The following is an 11,697-nucleotide window of genomic DNA, read 5'->3' on the forward strand; positions in this document are numbered from 1 at the left end:
TTGTATAATTGAACTTGGATTAAAGGTGCAAAGCCAGGGTGTTAAAGTGAGGAGAGTTAGAGTACTGCAGATCAGAACATCATAAAATATGACAAATAAAATCACATACTGATTGATGATGTTTTTGGCAAGAGTTAATCTGAAAAATCTTTATGAAGACATCTCATTAAAAGCTAACAATTGTTTTTTAAGACAAAGGCACGAAACTACCTAGAATGTACACGAGACTCCATAGAATGGACACATGGTAGTAAAGAGTGTTAATGAGAGTCACATTATCCCTCTAGTCCACTTACTGCTGCAGAAACCAGGATCACCTCTAGGCAAATGCACTGCTTTGGCTCTGGTATGGACTTTACCTTTTTACTTTTTTGTGCAAATACCATCCACACAATCACAAAATAACACTTTAATACCAAACAACACTATTGATGTAAGAGCACATATGTTTATTTCAAATAAATTTGACCAAAATGTTTTGAAAGACCACTGTCTATTGTCTACTATGTGTAATTGTCTGTGACAATTACAGCAAGGTAATACTGGAAATCAAGTTGTATGCAATACCAGTAATTATTTGAATACTGTACAGTGAACCCATTGTAAAGAGGTCCTATGTATCAGAATACTGATCACTTTTTCTTAAGGGAAACATTTGGAGGCAGTAATATTAATAGAGTGCAAAACAAACAAATCTTAACTGTTATTTTATGCGTTTTACACAAGTAACTTTGAAACATTAATTACACTGTTATTACAGATTGTATTAATGTCAGTCATTGACAAATCTGTTTGAAGTGATTTCTACTTAAATACAAAGCTGAGGTTTAATCTGAAGGCACACAATTTTATCATCTTAATTCTTAATTTCCATTAACATTTTTATTAAATTTCAGCAAAAATGCAAACTGTGTTCTACATACACAATTTTAAATACTGCTAAAATATTTGAATTCAAATTAAGTTGCCATTAATTTTGAAGGTTTCAAAGAGGGAAGAGGTTATTTTTACAAAAGGCTGTTCTCAAAATAAATGAGAACATTTTCTGCATTTAGCTAACATATTCCACTTCATTTGAAAAAATATAATTATGCAACCACTTTAAACATGTTTCAAATATTTCTGGTTTTTAAAACACTAGTCTCCTCTGTTTACCGAAATGCAAACCAACAGAAATCTATCAACAAAAAACCAACATCTATGTGCAGAATACTGAACAATACTCTGTCCATAATTTACTGCCTTTGTGTAGAGACAGACATACTTTCAAAACTCTGAACTTTTTAGTGAAATAATATTAGTCAGCAATTAAACTACCATTCTTAACTACAGTGGTATTTGCAGAAAAGCATTTTTGATGTCATTTTTCAGGATTATTTTTTTTTTTAAATGCTGACTTACAATTACGTTCACGAAACAGCACCAAATTAATGTTTTTATTTTTCAAATATTTAAGGCAGTTGTGTAGTACATATTTATATTTCAGACTTGTCAATTTAAAATAATACTGACATTGTGTTCTACAATATGCTAGTCTGGCATGTTCATTTAAACATACTTGTTCAATTTTAAACTCCTTCTTCAAAACTACCGTTCATATGAAGCATATAAAACTATTGTTTTCTAGGGTTGTATTTTTATTAAGCCATTCTTTGCACACCGAAGTCTTCTCGTTTACAAGTGCATCAGGTGAAATAGGCCGGCCAGGCTTTTAAATGAAAAATTCATCCACCTGTACGTTTTGATATTTTGCTTGGATGGGAGGCAAGCAATGTTTTGGTATACAGTGTTCCGTGTGGTCCTGACCTTCTCTTTTGAACCCTGAAGTAGACGATTTACACATTTTGGAAGAACATACACAGCTATTCAACGATGTGCTTATTGGCAATCTCTTAGTGATCTGCTCCGGTGATGCACAGCTCAGTGTCCTTGTGTCAGGCAGGCTGTTACAGAGGTCCCTTGGAAAGCCACTGAAAGCCAGTTTGCTGTGGCCAGGGAGGCTGTCCTGATTCAGAACGGTGAAGCCTGTGTCCACGTTGGTTTCCGACTCCTCTTCTTCTAGCAGGCCAGCCGTGGAGTCTGCCGGGATGCAGCAGGCGGATGGCGGGTTGCCGTGTTCGTGATGTGGCTCGCACCACGACAGAACGGCTGGGCTGCTTCTCTGGGACGAGTAACAAGAACTGCTCCTCGGAGTGCTGCAGCAACTGTCCGAGCAAAGACGTTCGTTTTTAGCGGGGACTCCTCCTGGTCCCAATTTCCGCTGATCTGGGGGTGACCTCCCAGACCCCTCTTCTACCCCAGTACCACTTGTCCCTCTCTCTTTATAACTGGGGCTCCATTTATTTACAGGCCAAGCTGGAATGCTGGAGGGTAGACTTTTCGGCATGTTCCTCGGGCTTTGCTGGCTGCTCACTGGAAAGGCTGATGTCATGTTGTGCTGGGACTGTAAAGGCACGTTAACCTGGGAACACAGAATTACAACCCATAAATTCTGAAGACTGGTTATGAAACAAGGGATTAGGATTCAATGGTATCAAACACATTAACTGTTAATGCAAAAAAAGGTTTGAAGCATAAAACTCACTGAAGTATAATTCTGAATTATGCGTTGCTTATGCAGACACAACAGAAATATAAACACAGGGAAATAAAACATGGGTTCTTAAAACATGTCACTTCTTATTAACAAGAGTATAATAACAGCTGTGAAGTGTACATTTCTTACTGAAAATCAGTCAGAAAATCGGTCAGAAACCTAATTTAGTTTGCAAATTTAGTGTTTTTTTCATACCCACAAAAAACAGACCAACAAAGGTACAGAACTGTTCTTACCATTTTAGAAGATATAGAGAAACCACATTTTTAACAAGGTTTGCTCTGATCAATGATAGACAATTCTTGGTGCACATGTAATGCCTTTTTTAGTATAAGTTAATCACAGTGTTACAACATTGGTTCAAAAAAGGCCTCTGGGCTATATCTAAAACATGAATTCTTAGTAATGCATATAAATCTGCAGTTCATTTTCCTTGAGCAAAACAGCAGATATTCCTAAATAACTTTAACATACACTGATAGATATCAAGTGTTTCTTAGGTCAAAACCTGAAGCAATTTTATTCACTAGCATGGAATGTTGTAAAACAACAAAGCATTCACAGCATTCTTCAAGATGGTGGAAGCCTGAATTCCTTAGAAGGTTTCAGTTTAATATTCAAAAAACATACTTATCAAGTAAATATGCAATGTAGCAAGCCCTCAGCAAAACATGTATTCCCAGTGTCGGATAAGCATGCAATTAGATAGAATTCCTATTACTTGGGAACTCTGGAGGAAAATTATGGAGTCACATGTCCAGTGTGGCTTGCTTTCTCAATCAGCAGGAATCAATTTTGGCAGGTCATTTAGGCAGAAACCACTGTGGCTCCATACCACATACCAGACACAGGAAATCTGAATCAAAAAGACTGCATGACAAAACATTAGTTCCTCCATCTTACTGCTAAATCATAATTATTTCTTCCTTAAAATGCAATCTTGGATATTTCTTTTTCTTTTGTTTGTTCCCAAACTCTGCCTTCTGCCAGATTCTGCTCAGGTATTCTGAAGGTGCTTGTGTGGCACTATCACATTTCTCTCATCAAAATTAATCCCATGTGGAGGATTCTGAGGGCATGCTAAACAGTGGATGCATTTAAAAACATGACAGCATAAACATTACAATAATATGAATAACAAAATACTGTGTTGTGGGATGTGCGAGCAGCTGTATCACCCTGCAGCTCACAACTGGCAACCCACTGTGAGCCTGGTCAGTACCTTTAAGGGAGACCTCCTGGGAAAAACTAAGGTTGCTGTTGCAGGAGTTATTAGTGGTGCCAGCAGGGGGAGCTCACCTTGCGGTCCATGTGGGTCCTAATGCCCCAGTATATCGATGCGGACACTACACTGTAAAAAGGCGCCGTCCTTCGGATGAGACGAAAAACCGAGGTCCTGACTCTCTGTGGTTATTAAAAATCCCAGGGTGTTTCTCGAAAAGAGTAGGGGTGTTACATCGGCTTCCTGTCCAAATTTCCCCTTGGCTTTTACCCATCATGGCCTCCAAATAATCCCCATCTATGAACTGGCTTCATCAAACTGCTCTCTTCCCCACTGAGAACTGGTGTGTGGTGAGCGTACTGGCGCCCATCCAGGTGGGGCTGCAAACTGGTGGGGGTGGACGGGAGTCCCCATTACCTGTAAAGCGCTTTGAGTGGAGTGTCCAGAATAGCACTATACAAGTGTAAGATATTCTTATTATTATGTGACAACTGCAGCTGCATCAACAAACCACACTTATTAACTCCGCCTTCCCTAAAGAGGAGCAGCTAAGCCACTTAGCCAGAGCACGGTACCTGAAACAGGATTTTGTTCCCGTCGTAATCCTCCGTCTGCCATCTGGTGCTGCTGATGGGGTAGCAGGGGTTCGGGAGCAGGGGCACGAGCTGCCCGATCTCCCGCACGGTGAACTGCAGCACCGCCGACTCCCTCACGTCCACCGACACCCCCGGGGGCAGCTGCTTCAAGGCCAGCTGGACGCTCGCGGCCGCGGAGGAGCAGAGGGGGAAGAAGCAGAAGCCGCTCTTCTGCGCGGCGGCCGCCTCGCGCCGCAGGATGGTCCCGTACATCCTCACCGCGTCCTCGTAGTTGTCGCGCCGGCAGTACAGCGTCACGCGCACGATCTCGTCGCCGCAGTGCACGGGCCTCACCGCCCACACGGGCATGTGGGAGTCCAGGCTGTAGAAATCCCGGCTGGAGAGGAGGTAGGGCAGGAACTTCCCGCCGGCGCTCTCGCTGTGATGGTACTGCCAGGGCGGGCGCTGGAAAAAGTCCTGGACCCTCAGGATGCGCTCCTCTCCGTAGTCCTCGTGCAGGAAGAGGGTGACGGAGAGGGAGGGGTAGACGGAGGCCTTTGTCCGGGGTCTCCCGCTGTCCTTCACCGGACACGCTCGCTCGGACACGTGGAACAGGCGCAGCTCGGGGCTGACCCACTTGAAGAGCTGGTCCAGGGTTTGCTGCAGCAGGAACGATTCTCCGGGGTTAGCCAGCAGGTGCATGGTCATCAACAAGACATCCTGGTTTTGAGAAACACCGCAGCCACCTTTCACAGCAGAGAGAGAGAGAGAGAGAGAGAGAGAGAGAGAGAGAGAGAGAGAGAGAGAGAGAGAGAGAGAGAGAGAGAGAGAGAGAGAGAGAGAGAGAGAGAGAGAGAGAGAGAGAGAGAGAGAGAGAGAGAGAGAGAGAGAGAGAGAGAGAGAGAGAGAGAGAGAGAGTTACCATCAGCTCTTCCGGGAGTTTTGACCTGGCAGTGAAGGCACTGAGGGAGAAGGCACTCAGGGCTTTCTACGCAATAAGAAGGAGGCTCTTCAACATCAACCCACCAACAAGAATCTGGCTCCAAATATTTGAAAGTGTAATCCAACCCATTGCCCTATACGGCAGTGAAGTTTGGGGTCCCCTCACAGACCAGGATTACACCCAATGGGACAAACACCCCACAGAAACTCTGCACATGGAGATCTGTAGAATCATCCTCCGTGTGCAGAGAAAAACTCCTAACAACGGGTGCAGGGCCGAATTAGGCCAGTACCCACTATTGATAAACATACAGAAAAGAATATTAAAGTATTGGCTACACCTAAAAAACAGCGACCAAAATTCCTACCACCACAAAGCCCTGCTGAGCCAAGAGCTGAGCCCAAAACAGAGCCCCCTGAGCCAGCTGGTCCTGAGGCTCACCGACCTGAGCCACACCAACACTAACCAGCCTCAGGACAGCACTGCTAGAGCACCACAACCCAGACTCAACCACATCACAGCACAGATCAAACAGCAATATATCACACACTGGGACACACACACACAAACACAACATAAACTGGAATGCTACAGAACCTTAAACAGACAATACACACTAGCTGAATATTTGACCAAAATAAAAAATAACAAACAGAAACAGACCCTGACGAAGTACAGGCTCAGTGACCACAACCTGGCCATAGAAACTGGGCGACACAGGCAGACCTGGCTGCCCAGAGAGGACAGGCTGTGCTCCCACTGCCAGCAGGGAGAAATAGAGACAGAGGTGCACTTCCTACTGCACTGTGACAGATACTCTGGGATTAGAGAAACATTCTTCCCGAAATTCAGAAATCTAATCCCAGAGTTCCCACACCTGCCAAAACCACAACAGGTCCCAATCCTACTGGGAGAGGGAGGAGGGAACTCAGTTGATCTGGCAGCCCAGTATGTGATCTCCTGTCACAGCCTGAGGAACAGTGAGTCCGTCTCCCAATAATGCTCCAGCCGCCTACAGTATATGTCGATATTATATAATATGTCTTTGTTGTAAATGTCTGTAACATGTCTGTAGATTTTATTTTACTTCTATTTTTTTGTTTTGTTCTATGTTAATTTTATTATTTTTATTTGCTTTGGCAACACTGATTGTACCCATCGGTCATGCTAATAAAGCACCTTGAATTGAATTGAATTGAATTGAGAGAGAGAGAGAGAGAGAGAGAGAGAGAGAGAGAGAGAGAGAGAGAGAGAGAGAGAGAGAGAGAGAGAGAGAGAGAGAGAGAGAGAGAGAGAGAGAGAGAGAGAGAGAGATTAGATTGCCTGTGAAGTGTATTGCTTACAAAACAAACTTTAAACTTTTTAAACACCTTCTGATTACATAGTACTTCATTATTTATTGGTCGAGAACCTTATTACTCAACCCCTCAGAAATGTAAAGTACAACAGGAATTCTAGAAAGAAAACAAACACTTAACACTAGCGAAAGGTAAATGCAAACTGAAAGATGAAATGCAGAAACAACTCAATTTTAATCAGTTTGGAGGTTCATTGCATAAGATTTGATAAGCTTCTAAATTGCCAGTTCCAGATCTCGATGGTAGTTTCTATTCTTCCAAAATAAAACCAAATGTAAGCTAGTGCTTACAGCTAAAGGTTAAGGGTTTTTTTCCATTCCAATTTTCTCTGTTTATCAAGATTGTCTTTACTCTTGTATCTCAGTTTCAGATACCATATAGTAGTGATGTTCATGTTGTAATACAATAATGAAAGTGTGAGATCTCACAGCTTTTAATTTAAAAAAACTCAGACAAAAAAAAGTAACAAAAACTTTTAATCCAGTTACTGTATATTTAAGAACAAAATAACTTACCGCTTGAAGACATTTTACTGCAGTCTGACCTAAGGAAAAAAATATAAAATGAAGTCAAAATAAAACGCTAATATTAATATAAAATATATATAAACCCTTTTAAAAATACAGAAAAGAAAAACAGATGCTACTGTTGCTTGAGAAAATGTAACACAATGGCTTCCTGGGGTTGCTTCAGGGAAGCCTTTTCTAAAGCATTCATGCCATTTCTGCACCACTGAGATTAGCATTCACTGACCTCCCTGTGTACCGCTGGGCTAAATCAAGGCACTCTATTCAGGTGTAATGAAGTGTTTTATGTTGAAAACTGGAATGCTATTCTGTTTAAAACAACACAAAGATACTGTGGAACAACAGCTTGGAATCCAGCAATTCAGACTGTGGCACTGTTTCATAACAGCTTTATCAGTTATACACTCCCTAGTGTTCTTTACAGCTGTAATGTGAATATAGTTTAAATACTGTATTTTGCTTGATATACTACTTACTCCTTTTGACTATGAGTCTCAAAATTGTTATTTCCAACTTGCAAATATGGGGGCCCTTTGGTCCGTCGTGTTCATCATGTGGTTTAGTGCCTAAACGACTCCCAGATTTCATCTAGTTTATCCAATTGCTTCTTCAAAGAGCCCACAGTTTGGGCCTCATCCACCGGGTTGGGAAGTCTGTTCCCAACATCCACAGCACTGTGTAAAAATATTTTCCTGTTCTGAATTCGCCCTCTGTCCTGAATGAATTTCCTTTTACTTTCTAACTCTTGTTTCAAGATCTCGTTTCTCTGCTGGGACAGAGGTCCTAGGGTTGGCGCTATCTGTACCCCTTAGGATTCCATATACTGTGCTTGGACCACAATTCCTCTCCTTCTCCTCTGTTCTAAACACAAGTGGTATATCTCCTTTAACATCTAAGCTGTCTCCTGAGTCATTCTTCTCCAAGCTCTTTCTTTTTGTGATATGGTGGCCAAAATCGAATATTATTCCAAATGAGATCCTTCTAAGGCACTGCCAATCTTGAGCAAGTCCCTCGACTTTAATTCCACACTTTTAGCTAGAAAGCCAAGCATTATGTTTTTTTTTTAATGCTTCCCTACATTGTCTTGATGAGCACTTGGAAGATTGTACATAAATATCCACATCCCTTTCATGTGTAGCATCCTGTAGCTGAGGACCTTCCTTTTGAGGTGTACAGTGTATGTTCCTACTTCCTGAGTGGTTCATTTTGCACTAGAAGTTAAATTAGATTTGCCAAGCATCCAAACTTCCCATACTTTTGGGCCTTTGGACTTGGACCGTGCTGTTTCAGAGGTGAATTCATTTTGATCCTTTCAAACTAGATTTTTAAAATACAGTATAACCATCTGTCTTCTATTGACTCTGAATGGAGTTGTTTTCAGCCCACTGCTTGCAAGCTCTGCTTCATTCCAGTGTAGTCTGCTTTTCTGAATTTATAAGTTTTGGAAATTTAAACTACACTTCAAAAGATATCCAATTACAGTTATGATTTTCCACTGGATCTATCACATCTATTCCATTAACTATATCCTGCTTGTTTGAAAGGCTGCAAGACCACTTTCCCTTGTTTGAGCTTTTTCCAAAGTGGGGTAAGAAGCAACCATTAATCATTTGAACATACTACTCTCAGCTTTTGCATTCTTCATCACAATATTCCATTGTACGTGTAGAAAATTTAATTATCTCAGTAATATAACATCACCTTTGTTACATACATTACTGATTTCATAGAACAGTAAGATACTTGTGCCCATATCAGCATTAGTTTATAGAAGACACTTGTTTACTGTTACACTCTTTGAACTTCTGTTTTGTAGCTCAATCCATGGCGCGTCAAAACTACCTTTACCCTCTTGCTTCGGTTTTCTAGTTTGCGGTTTATTTTTAATCTAAAGTCTGACTGCCACCACTGCTTCTTTCCTCAACATCTTTTCTGAAACAAATATATAACCAACAGTATTTCTTTTACATTCATCCACCTAAATTTACCCTAACCTTACTTAAGTTAGTCCTGTCCGTTTGATTTCCTACAGCAACCAGCCTTGAGTTCTTACACTGTATACCCCCAGTTCTTCAAAAAGGTAAGTATAAGCATTTACGTGTATGTGCTGGTTTTAGATCAATCTTTGTGTTGCTCAGTACGTTCCTGGACCCACCAGAATTAGGTTGGTTTATTGAGAACCATGTTACCAGTTCCGTTAACTTTAAACTTAAATTAAACTTTACATTTTAAATATCAACTAAACACAGAGCGCAGCGACTGTCTTCTTCAAACAATAAGTCAATTACTGGTTTGCCTTTGGGTGGGGTATTTTCTCAGTTCACAACTGTGTCGTCCAAGTTTACAGCAACCAAACCAGTCTTGTAATAAAAGCACTTCCTAACCATAAAGCAATCCTCCCCCGTTCGTATTTTTCTGCCTGTGCCTGACTGAATCAAGAACTGTGGATTTTTTAAGCCTCATTATCGTAACTAAAGGTTTAAGTTTTTTCTTTTAAAGTAACCTAAAAATGTCAAGGAAGAAAACGCGGATTGTTTCAACGCCTAAATCTTGCAGGGGTGCTGAATAGCTCAGGTTACCAGGACAACTCTTGTTTACACTCCCCTGCTCAGTGGAGTTTATGGCACGAAAACGGTGGTGTGAATGTTTAAACACGCCGCAAGTTTTATTATATAAGATGAAGTGGAAAATATCTAAACTTTTTATTTCAAGTGTATGTACGAAAATAAATGCACATTTTTTCTTCTTCAGATGCATAAGTCATTGTATGTCAAGAACCAGGACCAGTCCGACAGAAACCCACGCAACGATCAAAAAAAAATACTAAAGACGTGATCCACACATATCCCTCTACATTGAAATACGATTTGATTTAGGATATATGTAAGCGCGATAAAAACCTACGTAAAACGAAAGAAAAAACCCACACCTGTTTGTTAAATAAACGCAGATGTTTTAAGAAACCCAGACTGTTTTATTCAGTCAAGTCCAAATTCGCGACAGCACAGTGCAAACAGTTCAGAAGTATAATTTTAATTACAGTAGGTGCGAGTCAAAACAGAACTGAACACTATTTGTGAAGTAATCTTGTTTAAAAGTACGACATAATCCTGCCGCAAAATACACAAACTGGGCTAACGTGAACTGCTTTTTGTTTTAATGTGCTTGTAACTAGGCAGCCTCAAGGGCGACACAGTACACTGTTGCTTTCCGTTTAAAGGACAACACCATCTTTCAAGGCAGAGCAACGCACGACAGATCCGCTTAGAGACGAACAAACAAACCAAGTTTACGTTCAAGTCACAACAGAAACTTGTTACCAAAAATTCACCTACTCGGCGGTCTCTGCCCCGGAATCGGCATATTCATCTTCGCCTCGGTTGCCTTTCCGTAGCATTGTCTGCAACGTCCTCCCCGCACCAAGCCTTGCAGAAAAATAATGCGCTAAAAACACATTGCCGTCTCATGGAATTAGACGCCACTCCGCTCTTCTTCAGGACGGACCTGGACCCAGGGCCCTGACGTCATGTACCCCCCGCTTCCATTTACTGCTTTCCCCGATTTCCGTCACATGAGAGCTGCTGGCAGCTCCAGCCCGCAAGTTTTCGCTGTGCGTCCGACGAAGAGCCTTTCGGCTGCACAGAAACTGAAGCGCACAACCGCTTCTGATCTCAGAGTACTCCTCCAACGGTGCATGCATCTGCCTTCCTTATCGTGCGCCAGATGGCACTCATCTCGGAGGGCAGGACAAAGAGTAGCCCGAGACGGGGTTCAATAGGTTTCCGAGAGCAGCAGCGAACTTGTATTGTGCTCGGCTGATCCGCGTAGGACACCGTCTGTATATTCACATGACCCTCTATTATTGACAGCGTGGAAAGGGCCACTCACTTTTAAGACGGGGAAAATGAAACCCTTAATGTGAGGTGCTTTCTGTGAAAAATTAGATGATACATGCCTTTATGCCAGGAGGCAATGGTAGATGGGCTGAAACGACTGTTCAGAAATAATCAGGCAAGTCCTAGCCGAAGAAGGAATTCAATTCGAGTGGGATAAACGAGTTATATTGAAAAGACCTCCTTTTCACAAAAAGTACTGCCTGAACTCGGCCTTTAACAATTAACAATTAGAAGTCTTGTTTACGCATAACAGTGGTGGTTTTTGGCGAGACTCATTTGAGCAATTTAGTTACTTCAAAGTTTTTATTTCCTTTCACTTATGAAGGAGAAGGAAATGGTTTGAGAGCAGGGAAGCATGCGTCGAGAAATGCAAATAATATGATTGAATATATACAAAATATTGTTCTTGTGAAATGATGGCAACAAACCTGTTCTTAAAAACTACTTTTATATAGTTTCATAATCTCATGTATGGGTTATCTTAATTATATCACTTAATAATTGTATCACTCAGATTAAAAGTTGTACCAAATTCAATTTGGTAAGTTTTGAAAGAAATTTAAGATATATTTATGGTACA

General features: G+C 41.3%; 1 protein-coding gene across 3 annotated transcripts; it reads right to left on the reverse strand.

The window, feature by feature from the left end:
- Window positions 1-428: 428 nt before the first annotated feature.
- Window positions 429-11,057, reverse strand: fam124b (family with sequence similarity 124B). 3 transcript variants are annotated; one of them, XM_088617974.1, is made up of 4 exons: window positions 10,553-11,057; window positions 7,210-7,238; window positions 4,394-5,139; window positions 429-2,461 (listed from the first exon to the last, which is right to left on the reverse strand). In XM_088617974.1, exons 1-4 carry the CDS (start codon window positions 10,588-10,590, stop codon window positions 1,712-1,714), a joined length of 1,563 nt encoding a protein of 520 aa, XP_088474100.1. In that variant the 5' UTR covers window positions 10,591-11,057; the 3' UTR covers window positions 429-1,711. The 3 variants fall into 3 exon arrangements, with proteins under 3 accessions (XP_088474100.1, XP_088474091.1, XP_088474111.1); XM_088617965.1 differs by having other exon boundaries at window positions 10,557-11,056; XM_088617985.1 differs by having other exon boundaries at window positions 10,515-10,605.
- Between the last annotated feature and the right edge of the window lie 640 nt (window positions 11,058-11,697).

This window comes from Lepisosteus platostomus, chromosome 2, assembly GCF_059453375.1.
Source record: "Lepisosteus platostomus isolate fLepPlt1 chromosome 2, fLepPlt1.hap1, whole genome shotgun sequence".
NCBI classification, from domain to species: Eukaryota; Metazoa; Chordata; class Actinopteri; order Semionotiformes; family Lepisosteidae; genus Lepisosteus; species Lepisosteus platostomus.

Coding starts and splice junctions, on each gene's coding strand:
- fam124b (XM_088617965.1), bottom strand. CDS start 10,618: ATGCTACGGAAAGGCAACCGAGGCGAAGATGAATATGCCGATTCCGGG. Junction 7,239..10,556: donor TCCGGGGCAGAGACCGCCGA/GTAGGTGAATTT, acceptor TTTTTTCCTTAG/GTCAGACTGCAGTAAAATGT. Junction 5,140..7,209: donor CAGTAAAATGTCTTCAAGCG/GTAAGTTATTTT, acceptor CTGCTGTGAAAG/GTGGCTGCGGTGTTTCTCAA.